The sequence below is a fragment of the Marmota monax genome, unplaced genomic scaffold (genome assembly GCF_021218885.2).
Source record: "Marmota monax isolate L192 unplaced genomic scaffold, Marmota_monax_Labrador192_F-V1.1 WCK01_AAM20220418_F8-fsc00107, whole genome shotgun sequence".
Lineage (NCBI taxonomy): Eukaryota > Metazoa > Chordata > Mammalia > Rodentia > Sciuridae > Marmota > Marmota monax.
In genome coordinates this window covers 2,497,299-2,518,232 of record NW_026693761.1, presented here as the reverse complement: position 1 = coordinate 2,518,232, position 20,934 = coordinate 2,497,299, and the positions used below count along the sequence as shown (strand labels likewise).

Here is a 20,934-nt window from a genome sequence, read left to right as displayed (position 1 = left end):
TCTATCTGAAGTGTGAGGAGTAAAAATTTGTTCCCATGATGTAGGCTCCCTATTTACCTCTTTTATTGTTTCTCTTGCTGAGAGAAAACTTTTCAGTTTAAGTAAGTCCCATTTGTTGATTCTTGTTATCAACTTTTGTGCTATGGGTGTCCTATTAAGGAATTTGGAGCCCGACCCTACAATATGTAGATTGGCGCCAACTTTTTCTTCTATCAGACGCAGAGTCTCTGATTTGATATCAAGCTCCTTGATCCATTTTGAGTTAACTTTTGTGCATGGCGAGAGGAGGGGATTCAGTTTCATTTTGTTGCATATGGATTTCCAGTTTTCCCAGCACCATTTGTTGAAGATGCTGTCTTTTCTCCAGTGCATGTTTTTGGCACCTTTGTCTAATATAAGATAATTGTAATTTTGTGAGTTAGTCTCTGTGTCCTCTATTCTGTACCATTGGTAAGAAAGAGATTTTTCAATCAAGGAAAAAGTGTTACAAGAAAGTTTGTAGAAATAAAGTCATATCAGTTTTGCAAGTTGAATTGAAAAATTTTTCCACATTTTTATTGGTGGGTGCATTAGTTATACATTTTGATGTGATTTGTTGTTACATATTTGTACATGCACACGATATAACAGTATAATTTAAAGTTAGATTTAATTTTGATTGAGATCTCAAAATCTGTACCTTGCTTAATGCTATAGCTTATAATAACAAAATAACTGGTTGAAAATTCAGTTAACTGTCATTTGTTATGTCTGACAAGTATTTTACCTGATATTTACATTTAATTAAACTGAAGAGGCAATATTTTTAGTGACAGAAAAATTTTCAAGTCTAATTTTTTTGCCTAATTTAGGCACATAAAGAACTTATTTTTCTGTTTTCAGTCATAGTAAAATGAAAGAATTTCTTTTCCTTTTATAACTTCAGATAATCTGAAGGCATTTGAATATGCAGATGAGATTAACAATATTTTTCTTACTGAGTTATAATTTACATACTATAAAATTTGCTCTCTCAAGGTACAAACATAATGGTTTTTACTATTTTCAGTAAAAGGGATACAGACCTTTTTGTTCTTGACATTATGTTCCACTTAGGGGTACACATGTGAATGCGATTACAGAATGTGATTTGTTTCAAATGAAATAAGCAGAGTGTGCGAAAGGGAATAAGTACTGTACTAAGTTTGTAAGTCAGGGAGACCTGGTTGAGGACGTTGTTAAAGCTAACATCCAAAAGATGATTAAGAGCCAGTTATATAGGAGCTGGAAGAGAGTAGTGCAGGAAAGGTGTGTGAGTTGGGAAAGAACTTGGGGATCTAAGTGAATGCCAGTTCTCTTCTCTAGTAAGGAGGAAAGAATACTATCATAAGAGGTTGGAGAGAGACAGAAGCCAGGTCTGGCCATAGTTAGGAAATTAGAATTAAATTCGGTATAGTGGACTCCTGCAAGGTAGGCGAGCCTGCGACCCACCGGAAGAAGAGGAGCAGCGGCCTGCTGAGAGGCAGAGCCGCCCCCCACCCCCCGCGCCTGCCAGGTAGGCGGAACTGTGACCACCGACAGAAAAGGCCCAGTGGCCCGCGGCGGGACAGAGCTTCCAATCACTCCTGCAAGGTAGGCGGGCCTGCGACCCACCGGCAGAAGAGGAGCAGCGGCCTGCTGAGAGGCAGAGCCGCCCCCTCCCCCTGCGCCGGCAAGGTAGAGGGAACTGTGACCACCCACAGAACAGGCCCAGCGGCCTGCTGAGGGGCAGAGCCGCCCCCCACCCCCCGCGCCTGCCAGGTAGGCGGAACTGTGACCACCTACAGAAAAGGCCCAGTGGCCCGCAGCGGGACAGAGCTTCCAATCACTCCTGCAAGGTAGGCGGGCCTGCGACCCACCGGCAGAAGAGGAGCAGCGGCCTGCTGAGAGGCAGAGCCGCCCCCTCCGCCTGCGCCGGCAAGGTAGACGGAACTGTGACCACCCACAGATCGGGCCCAGCTGCCTGCTGAGGGGCAGAGCCGCCCCCCACCCCCCGCGCCTGCCAGGTAGGCGGAATTGTGACCACCGACAAGAAAGGCCTAGTGGCCCGCGGAGGGGCAGAGCTTCCAATCACTCCTGCAAGGTAGGCGGGCCTGCGACCCACCGGCAGAAGAGGAGCAGCGGCCTGCTGAGAGGCAGAGCCGCCCCTTCCCCCCGCGCCTGCAAGGTAGACGGAACTGTGACCACCATCAGAACAGGCCAGACCTGCAACCGACAGAAAAGGCCCAGTGGCCTGAGGAAGGGTAGAGCCGCCCCCCCCCGCGCCTGCAAGGTAGGCGGACCTGCGACCCACAGGCAGAACAGCCCCAGAGGCCTGCAGAGGGGTAGTGCCGCTGCCTGCGCCTGCAAAGTAGGCAGAACTACGGCCACCGACAGAACAAGCCTAGCGGTCCGCAGAGGGACAGAGCCGCCGCCCGCGCCTGCAAGGTAGGTGGACCTGCTACCGACCGGTAGAGCAGGCCCAGCGGCCTGCCGGCGTGGTAGGCACATTGCCCCAATAGGAGGAGGGGCAGAGCCTCCCCCCGCGCCTGTGAGGGAGACTTTGCAACTATACAAGACCAATATAAATATATAGGGGGAAAATTCAATAGCACAACAGTTTCACCAAGTAGAAAGGAAAGCGAACAGTATGAAGAGACAAGGAAAGAAAGGACCACAAGCAATGTAGGTCAACTCAACGTTAGAAGAGGTAATAGCTGCAGCAGATGGAATGTCAGATAAAGAGTTCAGGATATACATGCTTCAGATGATCTGGAGTCTCAAGGAAGACATCAGACAGCAAAATCAGACAATGAAAGATCACTTCAATAATGAATTACATAAACAAATCCAAGAAGCAAAAGATCAACTATACAGGGAAATAGAGGTTATAAAAAACAAACAAACAGAAATCCTAGAAATGCAGGAAGCAATAAACCAACTTAAAAACTCAATTGAGAATACTACCAGCAGAGTAGAACACTTAGAAGATAGAACATCAGACAATGAAGATAAAGTATTTCAACTTGAAAAGAACATAGATAGCTCAGCAAGACTGTTAAGAAACCATGAGCAGAACATCCAAGAAATATGGGATAACATCAAGAGACCAAATTTAAGAGTCATTGGGATACAGGAAGGGACAGAGTTTCAAACCAAAGGAATGAGCAATCTATTCAATGAACTAATATGAGAAAACTTCCCAGACTTGAAGAATGAGACAGAATCCCAAATCCTAGAAGCCTACAGGATGCCGAATGTGCAAGATCATAAGAGACCCACACCTAGACACATTATAATGAAGATGCCCAACATACAGAATAAGGAGAGAATTTTAAAAGCTACAAGAGAAAGGAAGCAGATCACATTTAGGGGTAAGCCAATCAGGATAACAGCTGATCTTTCAACACAGACTCTGAAAGCTAGAAGATCCTGGAATAACATATTTCAAACACTGAAAGAAAATGGGTTCCAACCAAGAATTGTGTTTCCAGCGAAATTAAGCTTCAGGGTGGAAGATGAAATTAAAACCTTCCACGATAAACAAAAGTTAAAAGAATTTGCAGCTAGAAAACCATCTCTTCAAAACATCCTTGGCAAAACATTACAGGAAGAGGAAATGGAAAATAACAATGAAAACCAACAGTGGGAGGTAGGACACTAAAGGGGGGAAAATAATCAAAGAGGAAAACAAACCATGTTTAGTAACATAAATAAACAAATATGGCTGGAAGAACAACCCATATCTCAATAATAACCCTAAATGTTAATGGCTTAAACTCACCAATCAAGAGACACAGGCTAGTAGATTGGATCACAAAACAAGACCCAACAATATGCTGCCTACAGGAGACGCATTTGATAGGAAAAGACATACATAGGCTGAAGGTGAAAGGTTGGGAAAAATCATATCACTCATATGGACTTCGGAAACAAGCAGGAGTGTCCATACTCATATCAAATAAAATAGATTTCAAGCCAAAGTTAATCAAAAGGGATAAAGAGGGACACTACATACTGCTTAAGGGAACCATACACCAACAAGACATAACAATCATAAATATATATGCCCCAAACAATGGTGCAGCTATGTTCATCAAACAAACTCTTCTCAAGTTCAAGAGTCTAATAGACCACCATACAATAATCATGGGAGACTTCAACACACCTCTCTCGCCACTGGACAGATCTTCCAAACAAAAGTTGAATAAGGAAAGTATAGAACTCAATAACACAATTAATAACCTAGGCTTAATTGACATATGTAGAATATACCACCCAACATCAAGCAGTTACACTTTTTTCTCAGCAGCACATGGATCCTTCTCAAAAATAGATCATATATTATGTCACAGGGCAACTCTTAGACAATATAAAGGAGTAGAGATAATACCATGCATCCTATCTGATCATAATGGAATGGAACTGAAAATCAACGATAAAAGAAGGAAGGAAAAAGAATACATCACTTGGAGAATGAACAATAGGTTACTGAATGATCAATGGGTTATAGAAGACATCAAGGAGGAAATTAAAAAATTCTTAGAGATTAATGAAAGCACAGACACAACATATCGGAATCTATGGGACACATTGAAAGCAGTTCTAAGAGGAAAATTCATTGCTTGGAGTTCATTCCTTAAAAAAAGAAAAAACCAACAAATAAATGATCTCATACTTCATCTCAAAATCCTAGAAAAAGAAGAGCAAAACAACAGCAAAAGAAGTAGAAGGCAAGAAATAATTAAAATCAGAGCTGAAATTAATGAAATCCAAACAAAAGAAACAATTGAAAAAATTGACAAAACTAAAAGTTGGTTCTTTGAAAAAATAAACAAAATCGACAGACCCTTAGCCATGCTAGCGAAGAGGAGAGAGAACTCAAATTACTAGCATACGGAATGAAAAAGGCAATATCACAACAGACACTTCAGATATACAGAAGATAATCAAAAATTATTTTGAATCCTTATACTCCAATAAATTAGAAGATAGTGAAGGCATCGATAAATTTCTTAAGTCATATGATCTGCCCAGATTGAGTCAGGAGGATATAGACAACCTAAACAGACCAATATCAATTGAGGAAATAGAAGAAACCATCAAAAGACTACCAACTAAGAAAAGCCCAGGACCGGATGGGTATACAGCAGAGTTTTACAAAACCTTTAAAGAGGAACTAATACCAATACTTTTCAAGCTACTTCAGGAAATAGAAAAAGAGGGAGAACTTCCAAATTCATTCTACGAGGCCAACATCACCCTGATACCTAAACCAGACAAAGACACTTCAAAGAAAGAAAACTACAGACCAATATCTCTAATGAACCTAGATGCAAAAATCCTCAATAAAATTCTGGCGAATCGGATACAAAAAACATATCAAAAAAATTGTGCACTATGATCAAGTAGGATTCATCCCTGGGATGCAAGTCTGGTTCAATATATGGAAATCAATAAATGTTATTCATCACATCAATAGACTTAAAAACAAGAACCATATGATCATCTCGATAGATGCGGAAAAAGCATTCGACAAAGTACAGCATCCCTTTATGTTCAAAACTCTAGAAAAACTAGGGATAACAGGAACATACCTCAATATTGTAAAAGCAATCTATGCTAAGCCTCAGGCTAGCATCATTCTGAATGGAGAAAAACTGAAGGCATTCCCTCTAAAATCTGGAACAAGACAGGGATGCCCTCTCTCACCACTTCTGTTCAACATAGTTCTCGAAACACTGGCCAGAGCAATTAGACAGACGAAAGAAATTAAAGGCATCAAAATAGGAAAAGAAGAACTTAAATTATCACTATTTGCAGATGACATGATTTTATACCTAGCAGACCCAAAAGGGTCTACAAAGAAACTACTAGAGCTAATAAATGAATTCAGCAAAGTGGCAGGATATAAAATTAACATGCATAAATCAAAGGCATTCCTGTATATCAGCGACAAATCCTCTGAAATGGATATGAGGACAACTACTCCATTCACAATATCTTCAAAAAAAATAAAATACTTGGGAATCAACCTAACAAAAGAGGTGAAAGACTTATACAATGAAAACTACAGAACCCTAAAGAGAGAAATAGAAGAAGATCTTAGAAGATGGAAAAATATACCCTGTTCATGGATAGGCAGAACTAACATCTTCAAAATGGCGATATTACCAAAAGTTCTCTATAGGTTTAATGCAATGCCAATCAAAATCCCAACGGCATTTCTTGTAGAAATAGAGAAAGCAATCATGAAATTCATATGGAAAAATAAACGACCCAGAATAGCAAAAACAATGCTAAGCAGGAAGTGTGAATCAGGTGGTATAGCGATACCAGACTTCAAACTATACTACAGAGCAATAGTAACAAAAACAGCATGGTACTGGTACCAAAACAGGCGGGTGGACCAATGGTACAGAATAGAGGACACAGAAACCTATCCACAAAACTACAACTACCTTATATTTGATAAAGGGGCTAAAAGCATGCAATGGAGGAAGGATAGCATCTTCAACAAATGGTGCTGGGAAAACTGGAAATCCATATGCAACAAAATGAAACTGAATCCCTTTCTCTCGCCATGCACAAAAGTGAATTCAAAATGGATCAAGGAGCTTGATATCAAATCAGAGACACGCCGTCTGATAGATGAAAAAGTTGGCTACGATCTACATACTGTGGGGTCGGGCTCCAAATTCCTCAATAGGACACCCATAGCACAAAAGTTAATAACTAGAATCAACAAATGGGACTTACTCAAACTAAAAAGTTTTTTCTCAGCAAAAGAAACAATAAGAGAGGTAAATAGAGAGCCTGCATCCTGGGAACAAATCTTTACTCCTCACACTTCAGATAGAGCCCTAATATCCAGAGTATACAAAGAACTCAAAAAATTAGACAATAAGAGAACAAACAACCCAATCAACAAATGGGCCAAGGACCTGAACAGACACTTCTCAGAGGAGGACATACAATCAATCAACAAGTACATGAAAAAATGCTCACCTTCTCTAGCTGTCAGAGAAATGCAAATCAAAACCACCCTAAGATACCATCTCATTCCAGTTAGATTGGCAGCCATTATGAAGTCCAACAACAACAAGTGCTGGCGAGGATGTGGGGAAAAGGGTACACTTGTACATTGCTGGTGGGACTGCAAATTGGTGCAGCCAATTTGGAAAGCAGTATGGAGATTTCTTGGAAAGCTGGGAATGGAGCCACCATTTGACCCAGCTATTCCCCTTCTCGGTCTATTCCCTAAAGACCTAAAAAGAGCATGCTACAGGGACACTGCTACATCGATGTTCATAGCAGCACAATTCACAATAGCGAGACTGTGGAACCAACCTAGATGCCCTTCAATACATGAATGGATAAAAAAAATGTGGCATTTATACACAATGGAGTATTACTCTGCATTAAAAAATGACAAAATCATAGAATTTACAGGGAAATGGATGGCATTAGAGCAGATTATGCTAAGTGAAGCTAGCCAATCCCTAAAAAACAAATGCCAAATGTCTTCTTTGATATAAGGAAAGTAACTAAGAACAGAGTAGGGTTGAAGAGCATGAGAAGAAGATTAACATTAAACAGGGATGAGAGGTGGGAGGGAAAGGGAGAGAGAAGGGAAATTGCATGGAAATGGAAGGAGACCCTCAGAGTTATACAAAAGTACATACAAGAGGAAGTGAGGGGAAAGGGAAAAATAATACAAGGGGGACAAATGAATGTCAGTAGAGGGGGCAGAGAGAGAAGAGGGGAGGGGAGGGGAGGGGAGGGGGGATAGTAGAGGATATGAAAGGCAGCAGAACACAACAGACACTAGTATGGCAATATGTAAATCAATGGATGTGTAACTGATGTGATTCTGCAGTCTGTACATGGGGTAAAAATGGGAGCTCATAACCCACTTGAATCAAAGTGTGAAATATGATATATCAAGAACTATATAATGTTTAGAACAGCCAACAATAAAAAATTAAAAAAAAAAAAGAACAAAACAAAGACATAAAACTAGAATTCTATACCCTAAAAAAGTATCCTTCAAAATTGAAGTAGAAGCCAGACAAGGTAGTGCACGCCTGTAATTCCAGTAACTGAGGAGCCTGAGGCAGCAGGATCGCAAATTTGAGGCCAGCCTCACCAATGTAGAACCCTCAGCAACTTAGTGAGACCCTGTCTCAAAATAAACGATAAAAAGAACTGGGGATGTAGTTCAGTGGTAAATCAACACTGGGTTCAATCTTACTCAAACAAAAAATTAAAAAGATTTTGTTGCTAGGAGACCTGCTTTGCAAGAAATGCCAAAACAATTTTTTCAGAGATAGGAAAATGATATATGTCAGAAACTTGGATCCTCATAAAGAAAAAATGAAGTTTGGAGAATAAATAAGTTAAGGTTAAATAAAAACTTTTATTATCTTATTCTTATCTTACATAACATTTTGTTCTAAATAAGAACTCAATAATGTATTTGAATATATATATATATATATATTGAATATATGTATATATATTGAATATATATATATGCACATATATGCTTACATAGGATTTTGTGTGAGTGAAATGAATGATAGTAATGATACAGTGGCAGGATGGATGAATTAGAAGTATTTTGTTATTATAAGTATTTTTTTATGTATATTATAAACTCTAGCACAACCACCAAAATATGTAAAACAAAATGAGTATAACTGATATTCTAAGATAGGAAAGAAAATGGAATCATATAAAACTCTCAATTAAAAATGGGCACCCATTAAAAAAAAAATTCAGTATAGTGGTGATCCATCAGAGAGTGACAGGAGTGATTTTTGTTCTTAAAAGATCACACCAACTACTGACTTTAGAATGGAAGCAAGGAAATCAATTAAGAAGCTATTGCAGAAGCCCAGGGTAAGTAAGTAATAACGTTTTAGATTAGGAGATGGTGATGGAAGAATGTAGATATATCTGTGAAGGACTTGTAGAAATGATCTGTAGGATTTACTTCCAGCCAGATATGGGAGGCAAGATAAAAGAAAGAAGAATGGAGAATTATGCTTAGGTATTCTGCTTAAACAACTGATGGCAAGTTGTTTTAGGATAGGGAAGAAACGAGGAAAGTTTTGAGAATTGAGATCCATTGTAGATGTTTTGGCTTTGAGTTGCCTGTTAAGACATCTGAAGGTGTCATGTGTTGTTGCAGTTGGATATGAGTCTGGGTCTGAGAGGGAGAGAGAGGACTTGGATAGAGAGACAAATTTGTAAAACATATGAAGAAATCTAGCTTTTAGAATTGGATGGAGACTTTAGCGAAGGACTCTGTAAGGGCAAAGAAGAGTCATTTGAAGAAGTGTATAAATGCTTCATAATGTTTTTTGTGTGCCTTGATCCTTCTTCCAGAGGTGCCAGTGGGGAAAGCTGGGGTGTCTTTTCTTCTTGCAAATGTCAGGATCTTTTGCCGGGTGCTATTGAGTCTTTCCCTTGTCCTGGGACTTAGCCATTGCCCAGTCTTTCTGTTCAGTAGGTATAGGCTTTAAGAAGAATTTGGGGATAAGGGATTACCACTCTTTCTCTGGGTACTAGTAATACTAATTCAGTCAACTATATTTTGGGTCAAATAAGATTTGTGTTAGGTCTTAAAATTTAATTGTTTGTATATGTTTTCAAACTGGGACCCACAGTTTTCAAACTAGGAGTACTCAAAATCTTTGATAGTCTGGATGATCACTTTATAGCTATCAAGAGATTCTATGTTTTTAGCTAAATAATCTTCCTAAGTATGTTTGACTGGATTGTAGATTTTTTTTTTTTTTGTACCCGGGATTGAACTCAGGTGTGCTTAACCACTGAGCAACATCCACAGCTCTTTAATTGCTGAGACTGGCCTTGAACTTGTGATCCTCTTGCTTCAGCCTCCCAAGCTGTTCATATTATAGATCTGTGGTACTGTGTCCGGCAATTGTAGATTTTTCAAGCTTGGGCTTTTGGTGTCTGTAAAGTCTCTGAGTTTTTGTTTCTGGAACCAATTGTTCTAAAACCTATCTACTTGTGAATTATGAAAGTAAAGTTTTAAAATTAGATAGTCAATATACTTAATATATGTATTTTTATCCAGTGATTACAAATATAAATTTTTCTAGCATTTTTGTTTCTTATTTGGAAATGACACTTTTGATAAAGCATCTAATTAATGATAGCTTAATAGGAAAATGGAGATTATCCATATAGAAAACAGATAATATATAGATCATTTACATTTACAAGTAGTTGGTAAACTGCATTTTTCAATAAAAATCTGAAGCAAACTGACTCATGTTTTGGACATGAACTTCTTTTAATAAATTTTAAATTTTTTCTCTGTGTAGATAAAATGAATTAAGACTTCCTTTTGTTATTTACAAATGTCATTTTATTTTATTTTTTTAAAGAGAGAGAGAAGAGAGAGAATTTTTTAATATTTATTTTTCAGTTTTCGGTGGACACAACATCTTTATTTTATTTTTATGTGGTGCTGAGGATCGAACCCAGCGCCCTGTGCATGCCAGGCGAGCGCGTTACCTCTTGAGCCACATCCCCAGCCCACAAATGTCATTTTAATATGAGACTTGGAAGTTGTTCTAATATTGATTGGAACTGTCCTTTTTAATTAATAAAAGATAATCGTTGTAGTTTTAAACCTATTTTTGTGGTGTCTTAATCATGTTCTTAGGCATAATGAACATATGCAGTCTGATGTTACACATAACTTTTCAATACTTTCACATAATCACATTGGATATTGATGAAACTGCAAAATGCATATACTAGAATTTAGTACCTAATGTTCATTGAATGCTCACTAGGCATTGTGCTCAAAGAGATTGATGTGCATTTTATTGTTAATGAAAATTTAATTCTGTGAGTTAGATATTATTATTGTCCTCATTTTATAGAGGAGGAGAAAAGGAGAGGAGGATAGTAAGAAATAGTAAATATATACACCTAAATATATATAATATATACAAGGAGTTTTGCATGAAAGGAAAGGAAAGAAATAGAACAATAGCTGGAAGGAAAGTGGCATCAAGAGAGGGTCTGGAATTCTGTTTTATTCTTCTTTGGTGTTGAGAGTATTTTTAACATGGAAGTTAAGTATAGTGTTCAACCCTTTATGTAAGAAAGGAGGAGAAATAGAAGAATGTGTGTCCAGGTTTGTTATATCGTTAAAAAGAAATGATGGAAAGTAGTCTAAAATTATAAGGGGTATAGGGGACAAATTAAATTTCTCTGTACCTTTTTCTAAAGTTTTAATGTTATTCCCATGTATGTCATATACAATTTTTTAAAAAACCCCAATTAAATAGAAAATCATTCCTAAAAAGTAATTTAAGAACTTAACAGTATGATGATGGTCAAAGCAGTGAGAAGAATTATTTCAACTTACTTTGAAATGCAATATTTTGGTTGCATATTTCTAGTGGCATATATCTGAAGGATAGAAAAATGCTACAAGAAATCTTTGATTTCATATAATACTGATAGTAACAATTCCTTTATTGTGGGCTTATATATGGTAGGAGAAAACAAGTACACTTGCCAATGGCACATTTTTTAATGTCATTAGCAAGCAAGATTTTCAAGAAGATAAAATAAGAAAAAATGTTTAATTTAAATGGAAAATAAAAATATGAACTCAGGATTTAAGTTTCTCTTTCTAAAAAATACTTTTTTAGCTTTGCTCATTGAAGAATCCCAGAAGTGATGACAAGTAAAAATAAGCACTTGTTATCTCTCAGATTTTGGTCTTCAGATATCATTTCCTGTTAAAAGGAATCAAAGCTCCTGGAGCAATGACTGATTCCAGGTCTATAAGTACAGAGGATGAACCTAGGATTTTGTATCTGAAAAAAGGAAGCTATTAGAGTAGACACAGGTCATGCCATACTAGAACCAACTTAAAGGATTTTCTGGCCAAAGATGGAATAAGTTGAGTATAAAAAAGGGGGGGGGGGAGAAGATATCTTTATGTTGAAAAACATAAAATTCTGCAAGCTTATAATGATACTAAAAAAAAAAAAGCTTGTTGGTCACTGTAGAGGTGGTTTGCACAATCACCTTGAAAAGTGATAAAGGGAAAGAGTTATTTGTACATCTTTGCTGCTTATATGGACTGGGTAACTGAATAGTTTATAGATAAAGTTCTTTCAGAAGAATTGTATCTAATAGATACAGAAGGACTCATAGGATTTTAAAAAAATAACAGTTCTCTACCCTAATGAAATAGTAGAAATAATAGGCAAGTGAATGTAAGTAATCAGTAAGGTTAATGGGATCTTTATAAGGGATGGATTAGGCTGACAGTATCTGAACTAATTGATTGATCACAGCTTTATTAAAAGTAGATCATCTAATCCAAATGTGCTGATAATGATGTAATGCAGGAAGCACATAGCACTGTTATATATAAGTACTCTTGTCCAAGAAAAAGGAATCTGAATATAATCAATCCTGTACAGCTAACCACCACAGTGTATAGTATCAGGAGGATATAGTCAGCCAGAACAGATTGGGAAATTCTCTAAGACAGATTTCATGATTCCTTCAACAAATAACATGGGAAAAATGAAAAGGAAGTGTAACTGTTAAAAGATTAAAAGAAATTATAACAACCCAAACCTGTGTGTGAACCTCGTTTGAATTCTGATTCAGATAAACCATCTCTAAAAAATATTTTTGAGTAGGTGGGAAAGATTGAGCTGTATTGTATTACATAATAAGGATTTTTTTTGTTGTTGTTGAATGTGGTAACATTGGTTATTTTAAGAAAATGGGTTACAGATACACACTAAATCTTTACAGGTAGAAAGAGATGATATGTGTTGTTTGCTTTAAAATACTTTGGGTGGAGGAGAGAGAAAGGGGAAATGGAATAGATAAAATAAGAATAGAAGAATGTTTGTAGTGGTTGAAGCTGAGTAGTCTGTGAGTTCTTGAAGATGGTACCTGGGGGTTCATTTTATTTCCTCCACTTTATGTATGTTTGAGAATTTTTATAGTAAGGTACAAAAACTCATTAAAAAAAGACAGGTGTCCTTTATGCAGAATAATGATATGACATAGAAGTATCTGTTGATAACTTCTTTAAGTTCCAGTGTAATTTCTGGAGTTCTAGGGTGCAGGCCCTGGCTCTGGGGATCTCAATAGACCAAACGTGGCTACCTGTCCCAATATGCCAATCAAAGAGATGAACAATGGTAAAGGGCACTAACAGAGCTTTAATCAGTGTGACCACACAGGGAAGATTAGATTAGGAATTCATTGATCAACAATCTTTCAACAATTCTTTCAGGGGCTGACAGAAAATGTGAGGTTTTATAATAAAAGAAAAAGTTGGGGACTTAGGTGGGTAGGGTGTTTGCATAGCTGGCAGGCCATCTTGGTAAGGCCGTGGTCTGGTTGATCATTATTTCAGAACTGGTTCTGTGAAATTGTGGGAAGGCTATCATCACCTGAGGGGGGACAATTTAATTCCTAGGTGAGATGATTCCTTCTGTGTAGGTGGGAAGCCTTCCTTCAGTCATGGGGTGCTTCTGTCATGGGGATGAAATGCCTCATAGGAATAGGGTGTTTCTGTCATGGGATAATTGTTCCTGCTTAGTGGGGCAGTCTTATCATGGGATGATCTGTTCTGGGAGGCTTGCCATTGCTTGGGGACAATTTTATTTCCCTATCATAAAGATGCTTATCTATCAGACCTCTGGTCCTGGAATCTAAGATATCTGCAGAAGAAAGTGGCTCTGGGGGCTGGAGTTGTAGCTCAGTGGTAGAGTGCTTACCTAGCACATGTGAGGCACTGGGTTCGATCCTCAGCACCATATATAAAAATAAATAAAGTTATTGTGTCCATTTACAACTAAAATTTTTTTAATAAAAAATGTGGCTCAGAAGGAAAACAAATTAAAAGAGGTAAATGGAATTAGAAAGGGATAAAATGAAGTTGGTTAGGTCTGTGACTTGACTGTCCTTCAATAATCATGTTATAGAAATTTATAAAGAATTAGATAATTCATTTTTGCCAGAGGTTTACATCATTCATTATCTACTTAGCTTTTAACTTATATGTAATTTACACTTCACTGATGGTAAGGGTATGGGGGAAAAACAAAAAAATAAATTCAGTTTCTCCTACCATCCACAATACAGATACTTCTGTGACCTCGGCTGAAAAAAATGTGAGAATTTCTCCCTACCAGCAAGCAAGCAACTCTGTAGATAATTCTCCAGGAGACAGTAGCCGGGTGTCCTCTAATTCAGTTGAGTTCTGACACTGTCTGGAGATGGGCTCAGTCCTTCTCCCCACTATAGATTCTTAGTATGAGAACAATTTGTTATTTCTGACCAACCTGCTATAAATGAGGTTTCTTTAGACTCCCTTTTTGGTTTGGTTAATTTTCTAGAGCAGGTCACAGAACCCAAGAGAAACATTGACTTATGTTTACTTATATACTCTAAAGGATATTACAAAGGATCAGATGAACGACCAGATGGAAGAGATACATATGGGGAGATATGGAGAAGCGGTGTTGGAGAGCTTCTGTGTCCTTTCTGACATACCACCTTCTAGTGGAACTACTGCTACTACTAACATATTCTGTTGAGGAATTTCTCAGAACAGTCTTTTATGGGTGCTTTATTACATAGGCATGATTGATTAAATCATTGGCCATTGGTTTGTTATTTCAAAATTTGGCCTCTCTTTTTGGAATTTGGAGGGTGAGACTGAAAGTTTTAACTCTTTAATTACATGAGCTCTTTAGGGACCCCTAGCCACCAGTCATTCCTTAGCATGCAAGAGATACACTTATCATTGCAGAGTCTAGGGATTTCAGGAGCGGTATTGGAAGGAAATAGAATGAAGACCAAATACATATTTCACAACATTGTGGTACCCCACTCAGACTTTATATGAATTAATAAGAACTTTGGAGACTTGTGATATTTATCCAAAAAACCTCTTATGTTGTATTTGGTTGTTTTCATATGGAGTGTCTATTTACCTATTTTAGAAATGGCTACTTAAAGGAGAAACTGTACTTAACAGTTAAGTATCTTGGCAAACAGTGCCTTTCCCTTCATCTTTGGAGTATAAGGATACCTGAACCTCAGACCTTAGTCAGTAGGATAATTTCTGTTATGACTGTTTATAGTATATATAACTATATATATAGTAACTACTCATATAGTCTTTTATAATAGCCATGTTGAACATATAGTCTGTTTAAAAATTGTTATAGATTTTGATTTTTGGATTTAACAGTTGATATAGCTGATATTGTTTTAATAGGCTTATTTGCAGGTGAATGTTCAAGGCAAATAAATCTAATGAAGATGCTTCAATGTTAAGTATGCAAGCAGTATAGACATTAGCAGATTTATCATTAAGAATAAAATATGACAGAACTAACCAGTATATATTTTGTATCCTGGTTGCATATACAGATGACAACTGAATCTCCAAGTATTTGTGTTAAAGTTTTTCAAGTCTTGTGATTCTGAAAATGTATAAAGCTATTTGTGCACAGTGTCAGAGATAATAAAAACTAGAATAGTTACCCAAATTGTAATTAAATTCAAGTGGCTTTTGAATTAAAACCAATAAATTGTTCTGCATTATGTTAGTAAAGAAGAAAATAAGTCTTATGTATATATTTTAGATTAAAAGCACTGATAAAACAATGCAAAATAATTCTGGTGACCTTGAAATTTTATCCTGCTATTGACTACTTAAATATTCTTGTGTATGTGCCGGGAATTGCACCCACTAAGCCACATTCCAGCCCTTTTAATTTTTTGAGACAGTGTCTTACTAAGTTGTCCAGGCTGACCATGAACTTGTGATCCTCTGCCTCATCTCCTAGAGTCTCTGAGATTATAGGTGTGCATCACCATACCTGGCCTATTGTTAATAGGCCAACCATTTTTCTCATTTATGTAATATTGGAGGTTTTTAATGATAGTCATACATGCATTATAGTTGAAAAGACAGATTCCCAATTTTTCCTTTCTTTGGACCACAATTTAAAAATATGATAATTATTTGTATTATTATAGGTTTGCTGCCAGTTGCTGAGTACTTTAATTATCTTAAGTAGAAATTAGAAAAACAAATTATTAATTATGTCAGTTTTTTTGCTGAATTATCCCTAAAGGGGGTTTTATATTACCTATATTTAGTCATATTTTTCCCAACTTAAAATTTGTATAATTAGTAAAGTGATTTCGTTTCTTTATCCTATAGTTGACGAAGGATCAGAGATTGGTTTATTCTGGCAGACTGCTTCCTGATCATCTGCAGCTGAAAGACATTCTCAGAAAAGTAAGCTTTTCTTTCACTTTTTGAAACCAAATATATTCATTTTGTGAGAGATGTTTCTGCAGTTTTATCCAACTAGTTCAATTTTTATTTAAATTAACCCCTATGGTTTAGCCTAACAGGTAAAATAAATTAGAAAGTAAACAGTGTGATAGGTTCAGATTAGTTTGAGTAACAGTGTTATATTTTCATCTGATAGCTAAATTTGAGGAAGGATTATATATTTGTGTTGTTATTTGTCATCTTTTGGAAGAAAACACTAATGACTTATATAAGTGGTATAGGAATAGAGTGCTCAGTAGGTAGTGAAAGACTAGTACCAATTTTTCCTCTAATACCCTTTACTGCATGACAGTTTAATAGATTGTTTGGGTTGGAAGTTTCATTTCAGGATAGGAAGTAGAATGAAGTTCTACTTTTGTTCCCATCATCAAGCTCTGAATGCTAATCCTCATCACTAAAATATATTTATTTCAGTGTATCTTTTTGACAATGAGCTTGAATACTAGTTATTTTAATGGCAGCTTTTAGCTCATACTTATTTGTAGGATTTATACTTTGAAATTTTACTTTTTTGTGATTATAGCAGAGTTGAATAGCTTTATATTTTGTTTTTGATCTTTGAATAATTCTTAATATTGTTGTGGATAGACCTGATCTGATTTAGAAGATCTGCATTTTATTCTGATATTTATTGTGATGTTTATGTATACGGTTGTTTTTTCTGCTTAGTTGACATTTTAGCTTTGCCAGTGTGATTTGGTACAGTCATTTTCATTATGTAGTTTCAAATAGCTAAAGTGGTTTAATATTTGCCCCCTCAAAAATAGTGGAATTTTGTGGCAGATTCTCTTTTCTCTTTTTACAGTAGACTTTATTTTGGCGGGGCGGGGGGGGCAAAATAGGTTTATAGCAAAATTGAATGGAAGGTACAGAGATTTCCTTTCACATGATGAACCCATCTCAGTGCCAACATCCTGCACAAGAGTAGTACACTTGTTATCATCAATGCACCTATATTGACACGTTATCACTTAAAGTCCATAGTTTACATTCGAATTCACTCTTGTTGGTGTACATTCATTCTGTGGGTTTTGGCAAATGAATAATGACATGACTCCATTATAGCATCATGCTGAATAGTCCAGAAAACCTCTGTGTCTGCATGGTTGGTTTTTTTTTTTTTTCCTGTTTATAGGCATTTCTGCTGTCTGCTTTGAAATGCAGATATCTTTACTATTTTATCTAAAGGATAGCTTGGACCTACACATGAATACTCTTTAAAAGGCTTTTGCTGGGCTGGGGTTGTGGCTCAGCGGTAGAGCACTTGCCTAGCACATGCGAAGCCCTGGGTTCGATCCTCAGCACCACATAAAAATAAATAAATAAAATAAAGATATTGTGTCACCTACAACTAAAGAAATACTTAAAAAAAAATTTTTTTTAAAAAGGCTTTTGCTGCCAGAAATAGTTTTAGAGAAGAAGATTTAAAAATTAAACTGCTTTAGTGGAAGAACTGTTAGATCAAGCATTTTGAGCAGTATGTTTACATTTTGAGTAGACCATTGAACTGGTTTTGTTAAAGGCATTGTTAAATTTTGCCATTAGCTTTACTTGTTTAGTTATAAAATATTTTATAGAAATGTTCCCCAAAAGTGAATGAACACTGAGTTATGATTAGTATGAAAAATTTGAACCTAGGTTTCTAAGGGTAAACATTCTATACTTGAATACTTTTTTTTTTTTTTTGGTACCGAGGATTGAACTCGGGGGCATTGAACCACTGACTATGTTCCCAGCCCTGTTTTGTATTTTATTTAGAGACAGGGTCTCACTGAGTTGCTTAGCTCCTCGCTTTTGCTGAGGCTGGCTTTGAACTCAAAATCCTCCTGCCTTAGCCTTCTGAGCTATTGGGATTAATAGGCATGTACCACAGTGCCCAAACTATACTTAAATACTTTTTGATATTCATACTCAGAAGCTGAGAGAACATTGTAAATTAGTAGCACCTTCAAGCATATTTTATGTCACACACTGTCTGTGATGTCTTTTCTTAGCATTTTAATCCCATTAACTTCTTCCCCTGAATTCCTAAATCAGTTAGAGTTTGTGCTTCTCAAGTTTTATGCAAGAGACTCTTTTATATGTTTCTCTAACTATGCTCTAATGTACTTGTTGTCTGATCTCTTAACAAATGTCTTGAGACTTTTTAAGGGGCTGAGCTTATCTTTCTTGGGTTCATCTCATCATTAAGCATGATTCTAGGTTCATGGTAGGCAGTTGATAATCAGTTCTTAGTTTCTAGTAGTTTTGCTTCCCTTTCTCACCACTAAAAATCTCTTGTTTTCTTTCTGCCTCTTTTTATCATTCTGTTGTTGTTGTTTTCATCTTCTTCTTTTTAAATTGCTAATGCATCATTCTTCTTTGACCTTTATTTTTTCCTCATCTTGTACTAGCTTTGTCTGAGTGTAAAATATGCATGAACTAAGCTTAAATGCTATGCTTAATCATTGTTTAGCATATTTTCCTTCAGTTGTAGGTTTGTGGAAACACATGGAATGTTTATAGAACAGAGTTTAAACATACGTATAATTGTTCCAGATAAAAAATGTTTGACTTAAAAATTGGGCACATTTCAACAACAGCTAAAATTAAGACAAATGAAACTACGATGAAGTTATTTGAGTTTCTTTTATGGGTGCTAACTCTAAAGTAGTTGAAATAATTTCACTATTGAAAGTTGGTAGGTCTAAGCTTCATGGTGACTCTTAACAGTTCTGATATTAAGGTGCTATTTCTTTTATATATTGAAATAATAGATTCCGTTCTCCCAACTTTATAGCATTGTTTGCTTCAAGACTGCTTGGAATGCAAAATAATAATTTTTTAATATAGCACATACTTAGATTATTTTTCAGACATGGAGGGAAAATATTGAATTCAATATTTGAATTATATAATTAATTCAAATATTAAAATGGCAAAGTTACCTTCAAATGACAACAGTTTATTACTAATAACTGGCTAGACTAGAAAGGAATATAAGTTTTAAGTATTTTAGGTTAGGTACTAACATTTTTGAATTATATTTTCTAGGACTCCCTTTTAAATATGTAATCTTCTTTAATTTTAGCAAGATGAGTATCATATGGTTCATCTAGTTTGTACTTCTCGGACTCCTCCCAGTTCTCCAAAATCCAGTACCAACAGAGAAAGTCGGGAAGCGTTGGCATCCAGCAGCAATTCTGTGAGTTGTTTTAGGAGGAGTAAACATTGAAGTTTTCTGATTCTTCTTCTTCTTTGCCTCTCAAAATCTAAATGGAAAACAGAAGAGATGTAACCTGTGGGTTTTGAGATTGTTTTTTGAATGATTGGAATATGGCATTTAAAATTTGTTTTTAGAATCCTATTTACTATGGGTTATAATTTACTGAATGGCAGGCATTAATAGAGCCTATCTTCACAGTTTAATTAATGACTGAAATACTGAGAAAACAGAATTATGAAATGGTTATATTATATAGATTTTCAGGCCAGTGAAATTTCAACAAAATAATGTATCTAATGTATTTGTTCAAGGTAGGTTAAATTGTTTAAATTTGCAAATACCTTAAATCTTCTTGAAATAGTAATTGATCAAGGATTTTGTATGTATTTTTATTTTAAATCACTGGATTTGGGCATACATTCAGACTACAGGGGAAGAAGTATTTAATGTACTTACCTATTTTACCTATTTCAGACTTGGTTTATTTATCTCTCTGTTTTTCCATCTGTCTAAAATTGTTTTGAAAATTTTTGTAATATTTGAACTTTTCAATTTAACCGTCTCTACAAATTTTAAAGACATTGATACTGATATCTTTTTTTAAATTATTTTTGATTTTTCCATTGAAGTTTAAACGATAGATTTGGAGTGAGAGGATTGGGATTAGTGGAAGCTTGCTTTAAACTTCAGGCAGGTAGCTATGATTTGGATAAGTATACTTTCCTTTTTATCAAGAATCTAGCCAAAACTTTTAAAGAAGGGATGAGTGGCAGGAGTGATAACTAGTTGAAATATCTTCCAATACATGCTAGTAAACTGCTTCTTTATGAAACTAGGTTTCTAGTTGTTCTACTTAATAATATAGCATGGTAAGTTCTAGTAACAACTATAGGAATTTAGCTTACATCAAATGGAAATATGCTTTATCTGAACACCCAAGACTCTTTATATGCTTCCTACCTTGATTATGACCAAGGGTCAAATATTGGCATTGGCATGAAGTTTTGTATGTAGTCTTAGACACAGTTGTATTGCTTCGGATTTTTGTTAGGAAAGAACCTTCTGATTTAATTGACTTGTCTAGTGATTCCTAAGCTATGACTTCATGTCATTAGTATGTATATTTTTTTTCAGAGTGTTAAGAAAAATTTAAAGAATATCAAAGGAATGTTAAATTGAATCGCCCTAAATATTTTGTGGCTCAAAACCTTCAGAGGGATTTAAAGAAAAAAAAAAAAAGTGTTAAAAATCTAATCACGAAAGAATTACCTAAAAGGTCAGAAGTCATTAGGTCTAGTGAAATTAGGCTATGTTGATGAATGAC

General features: G+C 36.1%; 1 protein-coding gene across 3 annotated transcripts in view; it reads left to right on the top strand.

Annotated features, from left to right (window-relative positions):
- Positions 1–20,934, top strand: part of Herpud2 (HERPUD family member 2) — a 53,275-nt gene that overhangs the window by 10,930 nt on the left and 21,411 nt on the right. For all 3 annotated transcript variants that reach the window (XM_058584446.1, XM_046460596.2, XM_058584445.1), the window contains 2 exons: positions 16,268–16,345; positions 19,476–19,589. In XM_058584446.1, coding sequence (XP_058440429.1) covers positions 19,491–19,589 — 99 coding nt within the window. In that variant the 5' untranslated portion in view covers positions 16,268–16,345; positions 19,476–19,490. The remainder of the gene's footprint in view (positions 1–16,267; positions 16,346–19,475; positions 19,590–20,934) is intronic.